The 23732-nt window shown below is 27.0% G+C and overlaps 1 protein-coding gene across 1 annotated transcript in view; it reads left to right on the top strand.

Moving 5' to 3' along the window:
- Nucleotides 1-23732, top strand: part of LOC136092185 (uncharacterized) — a 93157-nt gene that overhangs the window by 4340 nt on the left and 65085 nt on the right. Inside the window, exon 2 of the mRNA XM_065819924.1 lies at nt 8288-8770. Within this exon, the coding sequence (XP_065675996.1) occupies nt 8288-8770 (483 nt within the window). The remainder of the gene's footprint in view (nt 1-8287; nt 8771-23732) is intronic.

The raw sequence follows: 23732 nt of genomic DNA, 5'->3' as shown, positions 1-23732 counted from the left end.
AATAAACCTTGAAGTTTTGAAACGCTAAGAACTAAAAATTTATGTATAAAAGTTAAAAAGTGTGCACATTCCATTTGATTCGTCATCCCTTTTTTAATGTATACGGGAAGTTTTATAAAAATTGGATGTGTTTTGGTACTAAGGAATCCTAACCTCTAAAAGCTTTGTTTTAAAAAAATGTTCCCGCTTCGAGCTTTTTTCTTAAAAGTGGTCTTAAGATATGGATAAAATTTAAATGAAGCCATATAAACCATAGTACTTTCTATATATGACTGGAAAGAGGTTGAGTAACACTAATTGATGCAAAAAACCTTAAGGTGTTTGCTTAAGCATACAAAAAGATATAAGAGAGTAAAGTTCATGAAAGTTACGTGTTTTTTTCAAACGTCAAATGTTTTTCGTTGAGCCGTGGAGTCGCTATCTATTGCTGTTATCTTGAATAACTAAAAGGAAGTTGATGTAACTGGTTAGACGAGACCAAAAGTTTTCGACGAATCCGACAGACTTTATAATTTAATTTCTATTGTTTAAAACAAAAGATTTGTAACAATGCGCAATGAGCATGGTTCGCAAAAAAAAAAAAAAAATTAGGTTGCACGTCCATCTCTTATAGGCCATGCTATTACCAATATTTAGTTGGATCATTCGGCAAATTAAGATGTTATTATAATTATTAGCAAATCTCAGCAATCGATATATATAATCTTATACTCAGCAAGCATAATTTTTAATCGGCAATTATTCTTACGGCAGTTTTCAACTTACCACCTCCCCCCCCCCCTGTATACTAGCGAATATACTTAGTCTCTAAATATTTAATTTCATATAAGCGATAAGAAGTACCAATTTATTAACGCTAACTTCCATCATTTTTCTCAACAAGCTTGACATTTAATGCGAAAGCTTATATATGCAACGTAATCATTACATTCATAATTAAAACTTTATTATTTTCTCATTTTTTCAACGGACGGACAAATAAGCACGGAATTGCGCTTAAATTGGTTGGCGTATTTAGGTTATGTTTGTTACAATTTAAGTACATTTAAGCTTCGGCAATTTATTTATTCTAAAATGCATACCAAATGTTAAACGTATTAATAGAGTTTTTAAAATGCAAAACATTTAACAGCATTTACCGAGAGGCTCATCGTCCGCATTTAAAAATGCAACCTCCGCAATTAAATCGTGTAAAACTGTAAAATAAGATAAACATTCTGTTAAATGGCAGCGGTCGCTTTATCAAACCAGAAAATTTCTTATCACTTTTTAATTACTTAAAAAATGCAGAATATCTATCATTTTAAAGTACATTTTCACTTTTTGTTAAAAAAAAATTAAGTTACGATATATTTTTCCTAAAATAATGTTTTTTTTTTGGTATCAAAAATTTAATTTTTAGTCGTATATAAACTCATTTAATTATATTAAATATGGCTGTATACTAGGCAACAGCAATTTTTGGCTTTAAATTGCTTCAAGCTGGAGTAGATAGTTTGTTAGAAAATAAGAGTTTTAGCGTGAAAAGTAAGATCTAAAGTTAACTAGAAGCAATCTTATTTAAAAAGTAAGTTTGAAGTATCAACTTAAATGAACCGCATTTAAGACGCCATTTTTTGTAGAATTATAAAGAATAGGTAAGGTTAATGAAATCATTCATTATGAAATATAAACTTGGGTGGGTCATAATTAATACATGAAAATGTAAAATACATTTACAAATGTAAAAAAACTTAAATTTAAATAACATAGAATCGGGAAGACTTGCTACGTTCATATTTTGCACTTAGTTTTATAGTCTAATTAAGTAATTGGTTTTTCTAAAAAAAAATTGAAAATCGGATAAGGATACTTTGCAAAAAATTGCGATAATTGTAGCCTGGAAACATAAAAGCCCTCAAGTTTCTGGGGTCCCCCCCCTGTCCCAAACATGAGAGCAACAACTTTATAAAATCATTTTTTAAACATGTTGCAACCTTGTTTGATTGTTTTTAAAACAAAACAGTTCAAGTTCTAAATTTAAGAGTTTTTATTTAAGAACAATAAAATAAATTCAAAAATAATTATTATAAAAAAATATTTCCGTATTACATTGATTAAATTGCACCAATTTTAAACCAAATTAAAAAATTTCAAATTTTCGTACAAAAACATCAACATTTGAAAACATTCAGCCGTCATCCTGTTTCGCTTAGCATACAAATTGTTTAATGCATCAGAAAAAAGGCGCTCACTTGGTGCACTGGTAGCAGGTGTACATAAAATCATCGTTGAAATGCAATACAATATTGGAAAAACATATTGATTTTGATGCCAAAACTCTAAAACATTTTGTTCGTGCACTGACAATCTTATATATTCACTGATTTCTTATTTTAAATCTAAGGTTACATTTTTGTCACTATCACTTCCGGAATCATCTTCTTCATCCTCAAATGACAACTTAAATTTTTTTGATTCCTTTGTCACCTTTTTAATAGGAATTATTTCACCAACTCTTTTTGAGAGATAAAAATCTGACAAAAATTCTTTCACAATTTTTAAATATTTCTTTTTTTCGTACTTTTCAAAGAATTGAAAACTTTTATAATTTGGATCCAAAAAAGTGGCACACAATAAAATGGAATTATTCTCTAATTCATATGAATCTTTGTAAGTTTGCAAAGATTCTAACAAATGTGATTTCAATATTACAATTAAAGGAGGAGTTTCACTTTTATTCTTACTCAGCTGCTTCTTAAGGTACTTTATACTTGGAGTAATTAAATAACACGTTGCATACCGATCGCCAGATAGTAAAACACTTACTTGATTAAAGCTTAATAAAGCATTTACCGTTTCTTTTAAGTTAACCATTTCATCTTAATCGAGTAAATATTTTCTCATATCTTTGTATTGTTGTTTCGAATTAAAGATATTTTTTACGTAGGAGTGAAGCTTAAGCATTCGCTCTGCCATGAGGAACGTAGAGTGCCAAAGAGTTTTCACATCTTGAATCAAATGAAGTATGTTATTTTTTTCGACACCTTGTCGTGTTTGACTTTCCTCTAATAAATCATTAAGTTGAAAAGAATGATTGAAAGATGTAACAATTTTCCTGCACTTAGTTAATGTTCAAGCAATGAAAAAGAATTTAGACGAACTATCTTTTTCACCTTCTTCAACTAAATCTATTACATTTTTAACAACTAATTGCAAAACATGTCCCATGCATCTTATTGGTTGAATGTTTAAACAAACTTTTAAAGAATTTAGACAGTTGCGTACGTTACTGGCGTTGTCTGATACTATACTCATTATTTTATCATCTACTTTAAACGATTTTTAGCAAAGCCTCTTTTAAATTATCTGCATCATGGCGGCCATTAAGGTATGCAAAGCCCAAACAAAAACTGATGAAATTTGTTTTGTCAGAAATGAAATGTTGAGTTGCAGATATATAACTATAGTTTTGACTGGACGTCCATCCGTCAGTAGTAATAAATAAAACTTCAATTGATAATAATTTTGATTTCAAAAGTTCAACTTTTTCTCGATATAAATCAGTTAAAAGAGATCTCAACTTTTTTCGGCAAGGCACTTTATACTTTGGATTTAAACACAAAACAAATTCTTTAAATACACTACTTTCTACCAACATAAATGGAAGACAACAGGCAATAATGAAAATTAAAAGAGCTCTATCAATCTTGTCGCTAACTTCTTTTGACAAGCCACTCATAGTTCGTTTTTTTTTTCGGCGTTATTATTTTGTGATCATGTTCAAGATGGTAATTTAATATACTCTTTGATGTTTTACAAGAGTACTTTTTACGTCTGTTGCTATTACATTGATTGCATATCCATTTTGATGTTTCCTCCTCGATTGAGTAATATTCGTATGTAGTTTTAGCTGCTTCTTCAATGGACTGAGCATCAACTTCAATTTCTGTTTGACCGGATAAAAAACTTGAACTTGTTTCGCTATCGTTATCATCTGCAGGGTTTTGTTCATCTATAGTCTTTCTTTTATCCAATCTTTTCTTCGTCAGATTCATCAAATCAAATATTGGAGCAGCATATTCAATTGTAGAAAACGTATTATTTTTCGACAGTTTAAAAATGCAATTTCTTAAAGTAAATTTAAATATATATTTGAGAATAACGGTTTATCTAATATATAGCGGGAAACCATTACTTTGAGGTGTCAGTTAAGACATTCCTTAAATTTTGTTGTGTTGAGAAATTATATGAACATAATATGAATTAAGACAAATAAATCAACTTAAAGACATTCATTAAAATTTATTGTTTTTAAGAAATTTAAAATACGTAATATAATTTGTGACAATTAGGTAATAAAAATGTTTTGTTTGTACCTAGTATTGCCCCACATTTTCTTTCATTGAATTAAATAAAATTGAATTAAATATTGGTTTGTTAGTAGAACAACTCCGCCAAAAACAGCTGATATTTTATACCGAATACATAATTAGTTATTAGCATTTTAATAATAATTAAAAAAAAAATAAAAAATTGTTACGCAATTAATGTTTTTTATTATTTCTATATTGTGTAATTGTTACTAACAACTACAATCATATTGTCGTCACTGTAAAAACTGCGTTTTATGAGTGTAGAACAAAATAAATTAGGTATTATTACCTCAAAAAATGATTGCTGGTATTATATAAAAGAAATCCGAAAAAGCTTCTGCATACAACACATTTCAAAAATATGGCACCATTTTTTTTCTAATAGTTTATGGTTCATTTTAATTAGAAATTGAAAAAATCCAGATTTAAACCGCTTTTCTTTGAAAGTTAAAACAAGTACTTAGTAATAAGGGGGGAGTAATTGGATACAGTTTTTTTACTATTACAAAACTCCAAGTGTATATCTCGCAAACTTAAAAAAAAAAAAATTTCTCCAAAAACTTGAAAAACTCTGAAAATCAACTTTGAAAAAGATGCCATGGAGATCTAAATTGTAACTTACAGCAATTTGTTATTAAAAAAATGGCGCTCAAACCACTTCGCAACTAACACATAACAAGATTTAAAAAAAGTATTTTTTGGGTAAAAGTAACAATATATTTTTCGCAAATTAAAAACTTAGTCGACTAAATTTAGTCAAACTAAAAAGTTAGTCGACTAATTTTAGTTACGCTAAAAAGTTAGTCGACTAAATTTAGTTAGACTAAAAAGTTAGTCGACTAAATTTTGTTAGACTAAAAAGTTAGTCGACTAAATTTAGTTAGACTAAAACTAACCTTAACTTCCACCCCTAACCATATCCAACAAAATTGCATCGTCTTTGCCAGCAGTTAAAAGTTTACAACGGGCAAGATATGTTGAAACACCATATAAAGAACTTGAGTCTTTATAAAGGAATATTAACTGAGTTGGAATCTAATAACTCAAATATTTTAGAACCTACAGATGGTTCAAAAGGAAACTCTATAAAAGCATTTTTTTTTTAAAGTTAATTTTAGATTGGATTTTGACATGTTTTGCAGAATTACCTTTTTCTGTAAAAGAAATATCAAAAAATTGTTTTTTATTTTTTTAAGTTTTAGGACCAATAAAGTGGAGAGGATAAGCAAAAATGCAAGAAAAAGTATACTAGAACAAGATCAATTTATATTATTTTCAATATAAAACACCATTAACTTTAATAATATGGTTTAATACCTTAAAACAACATAAACTTTACTATCTTCTTCTTTACTTATCTTTACAATCCATTTCAGAATTTTAAATAGACTGACTATATGGCTGCCCTGGACACTTGTTATTTAAAATTTTCAACTCTTCAGTTAACTGATTTTTAAATTTGGGAATATTCGGCAAATATTTAGCCTTAATTGCATTTGAGACTACAAAATTCATCTTTGTTTCAAAACTTTAATTTACTAGCAAAGTCCGACGACAAAAATTACGAGCGAAGAACGTATATCAGGTGGCATATCAGAGTTTTGTATATTTGGAACGATTTGGAGCAACTGGTATAATTGTTCTAAACTTTCTACAAAATTGGTTGGTTAATTAAAAAACTCTTTATCTTTTTTGAAACATTTTTATGGTCGTTACATTTTTCCAGTGAAGGAACCCAGGTTTTGCGTTTTTTGTAAAATCATGACCCGAATTATTTAAATTTATATAAACCGTTTATACTCATTTTCTTATGATGATTTGTGATAGATAAATAATTTAATATGTTTACCATATTAAATAATTATTTTTAATATAATATAGCAAAATTTGTTATAACTTATTACTATTAAAAACGAATTCAACTTTCAAACACTTATTATAATTGGGTCAGGATTTTATAAAAAATGCAAAGCCTGGATTGGCTCACTAAAATTTAGTTTCAACCCATTTTTGTATTTTTTTTGCGGAAGGTTTGTAGCAACTGTCACAATTGTTATTTTAATAAATAAATAGTGATTGGTTTAAACTGTTTTTTAACAAACCATTTATGATTTAGAGTACAATTGCAACAAGTTTTGCATCACTTGCTACAAAGCGATTGGAAAAATTTGAAAAAATGCACTGATTAGATTGGTTAAAGCGTAAAATATTTTTTCTTTAACCAATCACATTTGCATTTAGTGAAAAACAATTGCATCAGTTGTTCCAAAACACAGGAAATTTTGTCTAAGTAACGAGTTAGTAACTATAGAGATCAAATAAAATCGAGTTTAGATTTGATAATTTTTTTCGATTTTAAAACAAATGTTTTTATTTTTTGTGAATATCAGATTTTAATTTCTACTTTATCTTTTTATTAAAAAATAAAAGTGAAAAAGAGATAGACTTAAATTTAGCGGTGCAAAAAGATTGATGTACGCGCATCAGTGAAGACACCCTAGATCCACCCCTGATACCAACAGGATTCCAAAACAAACATTTTGTTCCCATAGTTATTTTGGGAAAATAATTTTAAAAATGTAATGCTAAAAATAAAACGTAATTGGAAAAATCAAATATATATGTATAATGTACTTAACATATTTAATAAAACACAAGACTTTAAATACAGCTTGAAAAAGCTTGGATCTCACTTCTGAATTAAGTTCTTGCAAATTGACTAGCAGAACAAGAGTTTTATTAAAAGTTTGTACAAACATAAAATTTCTTATACCATATTTATTCCGATCCCATAGATTTATTTATTAGCAATTAGAAATACCGAAATATGCATTGCATTACCCATAGTGCTCTTAGCTGTTCTTTCAATATATCGAAAAAAGTTAACAACTCTTCAGATAAGTTAAAACTTGTATGCTTGTATTTATCGAAAGAAAATTTTAATGTGTAATATTAAGGTTGCCTGTTTTGAACGAAGTGTAGGTAGTTCATAGTACATGGGACGTAGAGTAGGTTTTCATAGTAAATTTTGTTGAAACTAGGGTTTTTAAACAGTTTAAACGGCTATTTTAAACGGCAGTCAAACAGTTAAAACGGCTGTTAAGTACCTTTATTTTTTAATGGAAAAGAGAATTAATAGTTACGAGTTTATTGCATACAAACTAAATATATATAAATATATACAAACTAAATATAATTAAATGTGTTTAATGTCTAAATGTTAAAATTGTGGAATTAAATTGCATTACAAATGCATGTTAAAAATTAGTTAACTTTTAAATGTGTTTTAGAATAAAATTTAAACAACTTTTAGGTTTCGAAAAGTCTCTGGAATAAAACCGATTTAGCTAATTTAAATAAATTTATGACTTTTTCTGTTTTCCAAAATAAATATAACTTTTTTTTTCAATTTAAAAAATGATTTGATTTTATTCTCAGTGGTCTAATTTAATTTGTAATAAATATAAGTTGAAACTTTATAAATTTAAGTCAATTTATAAGAGTATTTTTACTTGGTATATATACTTGATAAAAGGTTCAAAAGATGAGATCGTTATGATCTATAATTAGATACCTTTTTTGTTCTTTTTTATATAGACTTTTCCTTATTTAATACTGTGAAAGGTGTTGTGTCAATAAATAATTATTTAACCCAACCTCAAGAATATTGTTTATTACTTCTTTTGATAGCAGGCTATTTTTAGTGACGATTTTTGTTACATTTTTAGACAAAAGCTTCTTTTCTTTTTCTTTTAATTTACTTTAAGGGTTTTACTTTAGTGGTCTGGATTAACCAGCCTTAAGTATATGTATGTTATAGCTATAACTTAAAAGGTTTTTATTTCATTTTACGCATGTTTTGTTTCTTAAACTAGTAAATAATTTTTATCATAAACGTAAAACACTAAACTTTAATTTTAAATTTTATTTAGAAATGTTAGAAATAAAAGATGCATTCACCATCGAACAAAACAACCTAATAGCTGTATTAGAATTATTACCGAATGAATTCGAAATATCTTTTGAAGTTTATTTTACTTCTTTTTTGGATCAATGGTCAAACATAATTCATTTTACAATAGGAGGTGATATGGATACGTACGGTGATAGAATTTTCAGTTTTTTTATTTTAAATACACTTACCCAATTCAGTGCATCAATCAATGGTGAGACTGACTATATAATGCGTTTTTTTCCACTTTTTAATTTGATGGAGTGGAACAAAGTTTCAATAAGTCAGTTTTTGGAGAATGGAGTTTACAACTTTGTTATCAAAAAAGATGGAGCAGCTATTATTACACTACAAAATAACTATGTACAGCCTTTTGAACATGTAAGAGTATATGCCAGTAATCCCTGGTATCTTGCACAGCCAGGATACATACGAAACTTAATAGTGACAAATGTAAATACGAGTAAGAACTTAATGATTTTACTTTTAAAAAAATGTAAATTAGGAGTTAAAAAAAAAATTCTTTTTAACAATTAAATTATGTTGTCAAGAGAACTTAATTTTAATATTTTATATTATTTCTTAATAAATTCAAAAATTTAAAAATACTCATAAAAGTATATATTACTTTAAAATATTATTTAGGTATTTCTAAACTAAGGTTTATAAAACATTATTTAGGTATTTCTAAACTAAGGTTTATAAAACATTATTTAGGTATTTCTAAACTAAGATTTATAAAACATTATTTAGGTATTTCTAAACTAAGGTTTATAAATAATTTAAATTATCTCAATTCGCTTGAGACCTGAATGTTAGTAAATCTATTTTCAAAAAGTTTAATCACTTATTATTAACAAATATTCGTTAACAATTGTTTATTAAAGCTGCTGTTTCATTAAATATTAATGCTTATAATGGTGTAGTAACACTGTCATATGGTTTTTATAGGAGTGTTTTATAATTTACTTTAGTAGTTGTGTTTTTGTAAGGCTTAAAAACATGTGGTTATGTAGTGATACAATTTTTAAAGAGGTGGTTATGTTGTAATATGGCTTTTAAAGATCCGGTTATGTTGTGAAATGTTTTATAAAGGTATAGTTATGTCACTAAAATGACATAGCAATAGCTTTTGTAAAAGTTTTATCAAGTCTAAAATTTAAGTATCAACTAGTACATTTTATTTCAAAAGCAAGTTCAAGTAGCAAATCCATGAACCAAAACCTCTTTTTTCTATACAAATGATATAATTTTTAGTGCTTATTTTTGGCTGCCAAAAGTTGCAAAATAATAAAGTTTTATTAGAGACGTCTTGTTTTCAAAAGCGATTTGCAGCCACTTTGCTATTGCATTTCTCATTACAAATCTATTTTAATTAAAATCTGAGCTGCTTGTCCAAGATTTTTATCAGTTTTTATTGAAGCCACATATTCAAAATATAAATTTTTTTTTTGAATTAAAAATTACCTCAGCTGCAATATTTTTAAAATCAGCAATAGAAAGAGATTTCTTCATAGTTTAAATCCATTGGAGGCGATGCACTTAGTAGCGTAAATAGGGTAAATGGCGCCTATGGCAAACACTGATCCCGCGCCCCTCTCTGACGATAGATTGCATCCCTTTTATTTTCAAATAAAACTATCTTTAAATTGGCTTAAAAAGCATACGAATTTAAAATATTATTTTTTTACTAGCTGTCGTGACCGGTAAAATACGGTCTTGGTAAATCTATTCCACACCGACCTTTTCTATAATTGTTCTTTACTTCAATTTCTTTTAGTAAGCGGTAGAAAAATAAATATATACATATATAAAAAATATACTTGTTGTTTACTTTTTAAAGTGTAAAATAAATTTTTTATCATAATTAACTTTAAAAAACTTTAAACGTTTCGGTAGAAGTTGCGCGAAACCGCTATTTATCGACGAATTGGATTTCAGTACAAGTCTAAAAAATACTTAGAATACCCACTTGAAATGTTAATTAAAAACCATTGGCATAAAAAATTTCAAAAAACATGAGATGACTTAAATATGTGGAATTACGGACTTACCATAACCAGTAATATTATTAAATCACTGGTCATGGTAAGTCTATTCCACGCCTACCATTTTAATAATTTAGCTTTATTTCAATAATTTTTAAAAAAGAACAAAGTAATAAAAATCGTTGTTTTGAGTTAACAATTATCTTTCAATACTTTACAACTTCTGTAAACTTTTATTCATAAAAAAAAATAAATAATAATAAAACGGGGACGGACCTTATTATTTTTTTTTTTAGGTTTCTATTAATTTTTTTAGGCCATCTGCAGCTTATTAGGACTCTTACCCTATTAATTTTAAAGAAAATTAAAGCTCCTACGTAAAATATTTTTTTCTACAAGAAAGAAAATTATCTCTTTAATGCATGCAGTTAATCTATTACTACGCACATTAAAACCTTAAACTCTATCATGACATATGCGCAATAAATTTCTTACGTTGTTTTCATGCTTTTAGAAATTTTAAAACCTTTTTAAAAAATTCTCTCCCTTTCGTTTGTTATAGTATATAATATCTATATATAAATTTGCATATAATATCTATAGGCCTTTAAAAATGTTTTACTATGTAATCTAGATAATTGGAAAAAATTTAAAATAAAAATTAAGTGTGAAAACGAAAGAATTTGAACCCAGGCGAAGCACTTCAACCACTTTGGCATGCTATAATATCGTCTATTAACACTGTTTAATAAACAAAATACTTAATAAACTTTATAAAATGGCATATAAATGCTTATAAAAATGCATATAAATCAAAATTAAGCAAATATTGCCACAATAAAATTTTCAAGTGAAAGTAAATCTGTAACATTTGATATAATTTTTAACAATTTACATAATTTGAAGTTTACGTTAAATATTTACATAGGCTTTCGTTCACACAGATAAAATACGAATCATGGCGGATTGTGGTTTCAAAAAAATGTCTAATAGCTTTGTAGAATTAAAAATATTTTTATTTATACATTTACTAACAAATTATCAAAACGTAATATTTTTAAATAGTTTTCAATTGTATGACTATATTGAACAAACACGTCATCTTAACCTAAAAAAACTAATCAAATTAAAAAAGGAAAAAATACAAAACATGTATTAACTGGAAATCAATTTATTTATACATAATAACAAAGCAAAATATATAAAGAAAAGCATATACTTACAAATAAAATTTAGCTAAATTTGTATTATCAATTACCAATTGGTATATATATATATATATATATATATATATATATATATATATATATATATATATATATATATATATATATATATATATATATATATATATATATATATATATATATATATATATATATATATATATATATATATACATAATTTATATATATATATATATATATATAAATTATGTCAGTGTATTCTACAAATAGAATGCTCAAGGTTCTTAAGAACAGAGCAATAATAAATTAGTAAAAACACTTATCTAATTTTTAGTTTTCTTCGAAAGCTTGTTTCTTCTCCAGTAGGTTCATCAGGAAGTAGGTTCTTCCTGATGAACCGACTGATGGAGAAACAAACTGTCGAAGAAAACTAAAAATTAGATAAGTGTTTTTACTAATTTATATATATATATATATATATATATATATATATATATATATATATATATATATATATATATATATATATATATATATATATATATATATATATATATATATATATATATATATGTATGTATATATATATGTATATATATATATATATATAAATATAACATTAAAATATTATTATGGAGAAAATAAATCTATACAAAAAATCTTAAGAATTTAATGAAAGTTACTAAAACTTATGTTATAACACTTTGTATACTTCCTTTATAAAAAAAAAAAAAATTAAAGTTAAACATATTTAATGAAGGAAATAAAAACTCGTAAATGTTTAAATGGGGAGAAGCTATTAGTTAAAAGGAAGCCCGTTTTTAAACAAAATTTATTTATCTTCAAAAGCATAAATTGTTAACAAAAAAGAACAGAGATCTTTTAAACAATTTTTTTTTAAATTAACAAAATACAAATTGTTTACGAAAAAGGAACAGAGTATACATCTTTTCAACAAAATTTACAGAAAAAGTAACAGCATATAAATATTTAATGTAGTATATATCTTTTCAATAAAATTTAATTAAAATTATAAATATTAAAAAAATTATAAATATTAAAAAAATTTTAGATATCAAAAAACTATATATCATTTCAACAATTCTTTTATACACATTCTTTCAACAATATTTTCTCAACACACTTTATTATTACACTAACTACAAACAGATTTAATTTATGTGTTTCATTATGACAGTACACCGCTTTACTGGCACGGACAACATTCTTGCTCTCAACGAAGCCAAGTCACATTATAGCAAAGTACACCACTTGGCTAGCAAGGTCAACACTCTTGCTATAAACTAAGCCAAGTCACAACAATTTGAAACCATGCAAACAACATATTAACCACTTACAAATTATAAACACATAACATTAAAACACATCAAAAAACCCATATAACCTTAACACGTATAAACAACGCATAAATATAATTAATGATATAAATTTAGAAAAATATATAATTAAGAAACATTTATTAAATACAATCTTGTTTTTGTAATATTTGTTTAATGAAATACCTAGTAATAAACGTTTAACAACTTTTAAATAACAAACGAGTAAACGACCTATTATTATAAAGACAAACAGATTTTCTTCAAGATAAGGCATTAAACAATCTTGTTCTTAAAAATGCAACATAGAGTTGACCGTGTGAGATGCAAGGGTTTTGGAGATAAACACTAACTTTATGAAGAGTTTGACCTTTTGACCTTTGAAAAGAGCATTATCTTCTAAAGTCATCATCGTCTTTAAATTTTTAAAAAGAAAAGTTACAGATTAATATACTTTAAATACAATTGACAAAGGACTTGAATTGTGTTATTATTAAAATACATGAATTAAATAAATTACCCGACTTTAAAAGTTGCTACACTAATTTAAAAATAACATAAGGTTTATCCATTACAACAGAAGTCATCAGATTTAAAGGTTTTCAATCTTATTACTAATTAAGTTGATGAAACAAAGTTTTTATCAAAGTACTACTTAAGCAGATATAAACATATTATAAATATTTAAGAATACCTCATTGCGTGGTCAAAAATATAAAGAGAAATATTAAAAGGCCAAGCATGCTAAATTGTCTTTATAAAACTCAGTGTAAACGCGCACGAATGAATAACAGCAGCAGCGTTAAGTTCAGCAATAATATACAGTGATAGTGGTTACGAATTTATCTTCTCTTGGGAAGATGTTTACTGCATCTAGCTACTGTTTTGTAGAAAACCTCTTAGGCAATGACTATAGGAGTAGGCAGAATAATTCTGCTAACCAGCCATGAATGTTTTCTTAATCTAATAGGTTGATGTAGTTGTAAACCTGTGTTACATTGTTTTCTGCTTAGGATGATGAATACCGGATCCTTATGACTTCTCTCATAGGTTTTTGCTTGTGCTTCCTTGATAGTACCTGTGCAATTTTTCTGTTATCTCCTAATGAGGGTACAGCTCGAAAACTCAGTTTAATGGTTTTGCGGCCGGCTGTAAGTAAGGCTTTCCTAACTCTGTGATAGCTCTCAGAGAGTCTTATTCCATCAACAACTGCAAATTATCAAAGTATTAACAGTGCCATGTTGCGCATGGATGACGTCCCTGGTAATGTGTGATACGCATTGTCAAGGTCACAAAAAGGCCCTATGTTACAAATTAGGGTTAGATAAAAGAACTTATAACAACTAATAACATAGCTCATTGCTTAGGAGGCCGTGCTTTATCTATAAATGAGTCAAGTTTTCTTTAAGTTTAATTCATATCAAAAGTAACACAGAATTTTAAACGTAAAAAACCATTCCCACCACCTAACTGTTATCACATATCTTTTACAAATATTCGTAATCTGCAAAGCAACATTCAATCAGTTGAATCCTACCTTTTGCAAAAATCACCAGACTTGCTTGCTCCAGGTAAGACTAATTTAAATTCCGCTACTCCTTTTTTAGATCTCAGTGTTGATAGGTACTATCGTTTGATTCGCAAAGACTCTAAATGTCACATGTTTGGCTTGGTGGTACAAATACGAATCAAAATAAATAATTGTCGCGAAATCAGGTTCGAACTCTTTGATCACTTTTTTATGTGCTTACGCCAAGTACCTATTGACCCTATTACTTTTCTTATTGTTCATTATTGTTCTCCTTTTTCCCAAAACTGCACTCTTTTAGATTTAGTTTTTGATAAAATTGATCATGGTCTCTCTCTTTACCCCTCTGCCAATATTGTTATTATTGGTGACTTTAATGCGGATGATTCTTTCATTTACTTTTTTTTACTTACACGAGTAAAAAAAAGTAAATAAAACGAGAGTTTTACGAGAGTTAAGCTTTATCAAAAAGTAAATTACAATTTTAAACGTTTTTATGTAAATTTACATTTTCGTATAAGTATTTAATTTTTTTGAAACGACTTTGACTTTATACTGTAAGTCTTTTTACTTTCAAAAGTAAGTTAAACTAAAAATTAATTTACTTTTACATGTTAAAATAAGTCACATGAAAAAGCTGTTCACTTTTACATTTAAAAGTTAATTACTTTTGAAAATTACATTACATAAAATAAAAGTTTCTCAAACTGTCATTTACATTTACCTATAAAAGTAGTTAAACAAAATTATATTAACAAGTAAATTGCATTTGAAAGTAAAGTACATAAAAGTAATATGCTACCACATGTAAATTAAATTTAAAAATAAAATAATATTCTTTAAGTAGGAATATTATTATATTAATAGTAATAACAAATCTTTATTAAAAATAAATAATATAAATAAAATTTAAAGTACATAAGCTTACATTTTATATAATTTGTTAAGTAAATTAAAAGTAATTTATATAAAGTAAATACATTTACTTATATTTTACAATAAATTTGACAGGATCTTGTACAAAAGTAATGCAAATAAGTAAAATTTTAAGGCAGTAACATTTAGTTTGTCGCAACATTTTATTTGCACGGTTTTAAGTATTTCTTCTCTGTAAAGTCAATAATAAGTTTCCGCCCATGATTAAAACCCTAGTTCCGGTCCATGATAGTTTTAGCTATAATAAACATTCTCTGAATCAAACCGTCTCAAAAATGAGGCGCATACACCCATGGGAGACTCAGTAAGGGCAGCTTATTTAAAAGGAAAATAATTGGCATAATAGTTTGTTCTTTTTAACAAGTTTCTAGGGTAAATGTATTTATTATCTAAAAACTAAGGAGAGAAAGTTTAAACCTGTCCTGAATTATGGGGTTATAACACCATGCCCTGAAGATTAAGGAGCCCCGAACGTTTTTAGTGGACGCTTTATTTTGTAAAGATATTTTGCCACTTTGATAAGAAAAATGTCCACCTGCTCAAGAATATCCTTGGAGTTTAAAAGTCTTAGTTTAACAACTATGGTGGTTATTTCAACATTTTCCTAAATATTCTAATGTGATAATAACAAGAACATACTTAAGTTTGACACTTAAGCATATTTTATTTACCAAAAGTATTTATTAAAAAAAATTATTGGTTTTTCATAATTTTAATATCTCAAAATTTACATACGTAGACTTCATTGTATTATTGGTTACCATAAAGTCTTTAAATGAGTTTAATATGGTTTTTAACAACACATAAAAGACCTCATTTGTACGTAACTATTAATAATAATATTAGTTAAAGATGCTGTTGATTAAGTAATTCTAATCGGTTTGGTGATAAAAAGAATCGCCGCATTTTCAAATTATGAAACCTTTTTACATTGCTTTTCACGTGGTATAATATCACGCAATACTTGTATTTAAATCAATTTAAAATGAAATCTTGTATTTTGTTTAATCTATATTTTCATAGATAATAATTATTAAATCATTTTATTTATATGATAAAAAATTAAATGATTCAAAACTTCTGTTATTTATGCAATATTTCTTCTGTTTTTAGTATGTTTTATTAGAAAATGATTTCTCTTTTTCTAAAATAACATACTAAAAAAGGAGAATTTAGTATTTCAGCTACACATATATTAATTTTTTAAACATCCTCCAAAAAAATAAAAAACTATAATTGTCAACTAAAAAATAACTTATTTAACTCAAACTTAAGAAAAACACACGATCATCAATTTTTAATGACAAGTTTTTAATGACTTTATTACTTACGGATATTTATGGGCTCGACAATATGACTATTTTTGTCTTCTTCTTGTCCCCGCCATTCGTATATTTTACAAAAGAAAAGTAATAATTTGTAACGGCAAATTAGAAAAATAAAAAATTATAAAAATTAAAAATTACCCACTGCATTAAAGAATGTCTTTTTGTAATAGAAAAAAAACAAAAATCGATGACGAAATTTCAAAAAAAAAAACTAATTTGATAATTATCAAATTAATAATAATAAAAATAACAATAATTTGAACAATATTATAATATTGATTGAAAAATACAAATGATCTTATAGACTAAAGTTACTTACAAAACTTAATTTTCTTCATTATTCTTCAACAAATTTTAAGTCCGCGTCATTTGATTACTTATTCACGAAAAAAGAGTTAAATTAACTTTCTCTCCGGATTTTTGAATGAGGAACAGAATTTGATTGTCAGACGAACTTATAACTTAATTAAAGATAATATTTTAAATCCCCTAAATGACTGGGGAGGTTGCTCAAATATCTTATATGGTCATAGTTTTTTAACATTAAGAGATTATTGCATGACATTGGAGACTTGTCAATGAACTTAAATTTAGTTTAAAATGTTAAAAAAATGTATTTATAAATGTTATAAACTCATCGCTCTCACACAAATGGCATGAAATGCTATTAGTGTGAGAGCGATGAAAATAGCGATGAAAATAGCAATGAAATGGGAAGTTAACATTTTATGGGTTTATTGTAAACAGACTCCGATTATCGCAATACTCTTGAAAAGCTTTACATAACATAAATTTACATATACATAAATGTTTGGAGTTTGCTCTATGTCGTTACTTAAAGTTAAATTCTCAAACAAAAAGAAAAAGCTTGCTTCGGGCCTGATTTTAAATATGTGATTAGAATCTCGTTGTTTAAATATTGTGATTTGCACTTATGTTAACTTTGTTACTTTAAATTTTTGAAAATTTAAAATAAAAAAAGGAAACAAAAACATACTGAAAAAAAAAGATGTTATTTCATCTGTAAATAACGTAATAAAATAACGTCAAGACACTTTTCTTCACAATCGATCATATAATTTTAAATTTGAAAGTGTGCTTTTTTGAACCATCCTAATAAATTCGCTATACTAAATAAATTAAAATAAGCGGTTGTTGTGGTTATGAAAAGTTATAAATTTTTTGAAGTTAATTACTTTTACTTTTTTAACTTGGATTTTTTTTTTAATTAATCTTGATGTTACTTACATCAGTTATTTAAAAGTTTTTTTAAAAGACTGTCTGGTTTATTGCTCTTGCTTTGGAAATGGCTCTGCATTTTGTAATTTTATTCTAAGTTTTGTATTTTGGCTTCTTTTATTCAGCGTGGTTGTTGTTAAAAACCAATCTAACCAAAATAAAAGTTATTTCTGAAAATGACTAACTAGAATAATTGTTAGGTAATAGAATAATCAAGGAATAATTGTTGTCTGCAATAGACTAATTAAAATTAGTTTATTCCAGAAAACAGTTTTATGAATAGCTATTAATAAATAATTAAAAAAAAAATTAATTTTCATTTCTGTTTGAGTGGGTGAAGGGGTATCCCCCTCCGCCTCCAAGCTGTTATATTTGAATTAGCACATTTGTACATTTTAGCATTTCAGTTGGCAAGTTTTGAAGTATAGTTGGCAAATGTCAAATATCGAGGACCTTTTTCTTTGTGTGTGTGTGTCTCTAGTTGGCAAAAAACATATACAACCCCCCCCCTTTCCCCTCAATAAGAGACCTCTTTGGGAAGGCTCTGACAACAACCACGCTGAATAGGAGAAGCAAAAAGCAAAAGCATCGCTATATATACGCCCGGCTCTTTACGGTAAATTTTTATCAGGGCCACTAACCTATTTCCTAATCTATTTTACAGCCACTAATCTATTTATCAGATTTACGGTAAATTTTTATCAGCCTTTTCAAAGCTTTTTTGCAAAAAAACTTTCTTTCTGAAAAAAATTTTATAAAAATTTATAAACCCTAAATTTAAAAAAAAAAAATATTAGAGGAAAAAAATAAGGGTACGACTTGCCCAGGAAACAAATTTAACACGCATGTTCATCGGGACTACGCAAATGTCAAGATAAATTAAAATTAAAGTAAAGAATCAAAAAAAAAAAGAAAAGAAAAAAAAAGGAGGTTCAAAAAAGTGGAGTTCTCCAGTTGGCTCTGAAAACAAATTTAAGATGAACTTTTATTAAATTTATACAAATGCTGGAAGTTTCAGAGCTCTAGCTAGTCTGGAAGGTAGTATGGAACGTTTGAAAAAAAATAGAAGATTTTATTTTTCTAATCATCCTTGTGCGGGTAACACACCAGCACAACAAAAAGAAGGTTATTAGGGTGCCGACAACCTATAGTAAAAGATTGAACAGCTTTTCTTACCATTTTTTTTTCAAATAGATTATATATGACAAAACGCAACAAAAGATTATATCTAATAAACACTCCTTTAATCATATAAATTATATCAATTAGTCTAAATTACTTATAATTTTTTGAAAACTGTTTTAGCAGTCGATGTCCTTGCGGACACCAAAAAGGTTATATTGCATCATATTAATTAATATTAACAAAATACTTGATTGAAAAGGCAAATGTAAAGAAAAAACTAACCTATTTCTGCGCAACAAAAAAAAAAGAAATGAAAAACCAACGATTATTAAGCAGTCCCCATAAGCACTCATTCGGCGGCAAGGCCGTCTCTACACTCTGGTGTACCCGCATGTTGACTATATTTACCCCTAATTATAATAGAACTACCCTTTATGATATACATGAAAAAAGATCCTGTTCCGATGCCCCACCACAAACACTGCCCACATACATCAGAATATTACCCAGAAGTGCCCTCAAACAGACAATGGATTTGAATACGCAACCTATGTCAAAATTTATGTTAAATCAACATGAAATGACTGTTCTTTGAGAAAGGAAATAATATAACTTATACTTTACTTACTTACAAAGTAAACTATAGAATTTCAAAAAAAAAATTTACTTTTATTTGTAAAAATAAATAACAAATTTTTTCAAATTACTTTTTTGTAAGCTGTTTTGCTAATTAGTTAATTTTACCCGAAAAAGTAATTTGTTGTTGTGATGTAGTTTTATATTATTTTGTAAAGTAAGTGCATTTTAAATATTATATTTATGTAAGTTTACTTCATGAATAACTTTTTTTACATTTAAAAAGTAAATTACATTTCGATGTAAACTTTTTACATAATTATAATCAAAATTACTTTTCAAAGTAATTTACTTTACACGACTTACCATTAAAAGTATTTACATTTACAAGTAAAAGTAAAAATGCAAATAACTTTTACTTGTAAAAGTAAATTACTTTTTCAAGTAGCAGTTACTCATTTAAAAAACTTAAGTTATTAAGTTTTACACGTTATATAACTTATGTAAAAAAAAAACGAACTTTTTTTAAATGTAAGTAAATTATATAGTTTTGTACGAGTTATGTAAAGTTTTTACATAAAAACAAGTAAAAGTGCCATCCCTAGACTTTAATGCTCATCACACTGAATGTCTTGGTTCTAACGCCACTGACTTTGCTGGCACTAAAGCTTATATCTTCTGCATTTCTCGATCTCTTACTCAGATAGTTAATTTTGTGATTTACCTTTACTCTTTGACTTATGTCTTTTCTCTGACCCTAGCTTGTGTTTAGTTTCTCCCTTTTTCAGCCTTATGTGGTTTTGAACATGAAATGATTGCTACAAATCTTCACCTCGTACTTCTATTTCGGACTAACCCTTGTTTGCTGCTCAAAGGAGCTATCATCTTTAGTTCCATCAACTAAAACTCATTCTTGCTTGACTTGTCATTCAACAAAATCTCATTTTTTTACTGTATTTGTACCTGCATGCTTTAAAATTTTTTACTTGTCTGGTTTTTCTCCCCGTATATCAACCCTTTGGAACTCCCTCCTATCTTCATGTTTTCTTGACTCACACAATCTACAACTTTTTAAGTCTTCTGTCAACCGTTTTCTTGCTCTAAAACTCTATTCTATTTTCCTAGTATATTCCAACCCAACTTAATAGTGGTTGTTTGCAGCCTTGTTGGGAGTGAATCGAAATAAAATTAAAAAAGTAATTTTTTTAAATCAACTTTTACCGTTTTCGCATGGCTTTTTTCTCTGACTAAATTTTGTGTTTGAATTTTCCTTCTAGAGAACATGATTGACAAATCCTTATATAAAATGTTCAAGATTTAAATTATTTTAAATGTTTAAGATTAATAAAGTTCAAGATTTATTGTGCTCATGGAGTTAGGATCTCTTTTTTTTATTCCTCAAAGTAGCCATAAATTTTAGTATTATAATGAAAGTTTATTTAAAACAAGATATTGTTTATTTGAAACTGTCGCAGCATTTTTTCAGATCATCATATTTTGCAAACCAGCACATCAATTGTTCCGTTTACATCACAGTTTGTATCACAAGTTCTCTTTCTACTTGATAATCTAAATCGTTGTTGCGTAATTTAATTAAAGCAGTACAGACAGCAATACCGACAGCAATACCAACACGGATTTTTTGCAGACCATTTGCTAACAAAATTAATTTAAAATCTACAATCTCTTAAATCTAATTAAAATCTAACTTTATTAGTAGCTTCCATAAGAAATTTTTCCATTAGTAGTAATTTTAAAATTTTTTTATTAGTTTTAAGTACTATACAAAGTATTATCAATCAGTGAACTCTTGTTAACTTTTGTTTTTTTTCTTGCTGTACTCCCTTCAGAACACAAAGATCTTTTTTTATTTAGAAAGTCAAGTTTTTCCTAGTGCTTTATCATTTTCAATTTCGGTTAGTTCAAAGTCTGGCTCTGGGAGATAACTTTCTGATGTTATTTTTGCGCAAATTTTAGAAAGCCCTGACTTTCATTATTCGTCACTTAAAACAAACTTTTTTACTCCTGTGAAATTAAAGTATAAGTATAAAACATGAAACAGCACAGTAATAATATAATTACATATACATCTCTACTTGATTGCATAACTAATTCTGAAGCACTATTACATATACGTCTCTACTTAGCATAACCAAATCTGAAGCATTATTTCATATACATCTCTACTTGATAGCATAACTAAATTATTTTTTAAGTTTACGAGAAGTAACTTGTTGTCACTTCTCGCCCTTTTTAATTGGTAAAACTCAGTTTTTACCCTTTTTAATTGGTAAAATTTAATTGGTTTTAAAACTTTTTAATTGGTTTTACCAATTAAAAAGGGCGAGACAACAAGTGTAAAAGTTAACAAGTTTAATATCAAGGAAACATTAGTTATGCATTAAAAACATAATTTTGTTCAAAATTGACTTTTACATGAAACTATTCGCTAAAATTAGATTGCAAATCTAATAAGTGGTGGTCTGCAAGGTCAAGCTGGTATTTGGTGCCTAGCTAAATAATTTTCAGTATTTGGCCGAATTTTCATCGAATATTCGTGACATCTCTACTATCAAGTACTTAATTGATTTGAAAATATGGTTTATTTAAAAATTTTTTTCTTAGACTAGTAGCTAGAACTTTATATATATAAACATAGCTCTTTAAACATGGATCTTCAAGCAGTTTTTGTCGACATTTTTATTGATTTTGAACTTTTTGAAAGCCACTGTGCTATGTAGAGTTCTTTTTAAAATTTCTATTTGCAATAAAAAAGTTATGAAAAAAATAAAATTTTATTTATGATGAAAAAATGAAATACAATATTGACGTTAACTTCAACAAAAGAGTATTGAACTCACGGGTATTTTAGTTGTGAAAGTGTAATGTCTGTTAAACTAAAGTTAAATTATTGCAAATGTCAAATATGTTAGTGTATTGTACAAAGAGAGTGCTCTATGTTTTTAAAGAACAGAATATTATCAAACTATTTAAAACAAATTAGTTAAAAAAAATTAGTAAAATTACTTTCTTATTGTTTTTATGTTGAAGTAGAAACTAGCAGTAGAAGGAAAAGTGAGATATTTTTTATTTTATTTTTTTTAACAATTTCGTTTAAAAGAATTATAATTTCGTTCAGTTCAACTTAACTTGATGTAAATTTTTTATATTTTTATAAAAGTATATTTTCATGTGGCTCGAAAACCAACGGCCACCACGCTGGTAAAATTACTAAAAATAAATTAGCCGACGAGAACTTGATTTCTAATTATTTCACAGAAACACTATTCTTAATGTAACAAAAAAGTTTATTGTGTGTAGAAATGTTGGACGGCAAAAGTGCAAGACCATGTTTTAAATAAACTCTTAAGACTTTAAAAGCTGTCAAGTCCCGACTTACCAGATGGCAAAAAACCTCGACAAGAGGGAACAATAAGAAACCTCATAAAATTTGAAAACTGGGCTAGATCTTTAGCCAGAACAGCTTGGCCGTAACTGACTGAATGTAATAAGGCCAACAAAATAAAAGAAGCAAACGAATCTTGTCCTCATTGAAAAAAGATCATCAAGTTTTTAAAAAACATTTTTTTCAAAACATCCAAGTCAAATCATGGTTTTTGGAGTCATTGCCTCTGATGGTCCAAAAATGTCTATTGTGTTTATGAAAGATAATGGAAAAAGAAATACTATTCCTTATATAAACTTTCTGGAGACTCATCTTAAGCCTTGCATAGAGGTATTCTATGATGAAAACAAAAAGTTGCGTTTATCTAATATAAAGCACCGTGCCTCACCGCCAAAAGACACAGACCTGATTCGAAAAAAAAAGCTCAATCTTTGGCCAAAAAACGGGTGACCTTCTTCTATAAAGATGTTAATCTTCTTGACGACTCAGTGTACACTAAACGACAGTTAAATGCTTGTTCAAATTCACTAGATTTTAAAAACGTTTTGATGAAAAAATAGTTTGGATGGTTTGAACTGTTATTTACGATTTGACTAGACTGATGTTTGATTAAAAAAGTTTTGTTACACGCGTAATTAGTCCTTAAACAATTACGTTTTGTATAGGAGTATTTTCATATGAAATCATCCAAATCAAAAATTTGGTCGCCCATTCGTCTCAAAATTATTTAATTTTTGCATCATTTACAGTCTATGTTAAACAAAAAATCTAAAAC

The sequence above is a fragment of the Hydra vulgaris genome, chromosome 15, assembly GCF_038396675.1.
Source record: "Hydra vulgaris chromosome 15, alternate assembly HydraT2T_AEP".
NCBI lineage: Eukaryota > Metazoa > Cnidaria > Hydrozoa > Anthoathecata > Hydridae > Hydra > Hydra vulgaris.
Note: the sequence above shows the minus strand (reverse complement) of the source record. Positions and strands in the feature narration are given on the sequence as shown.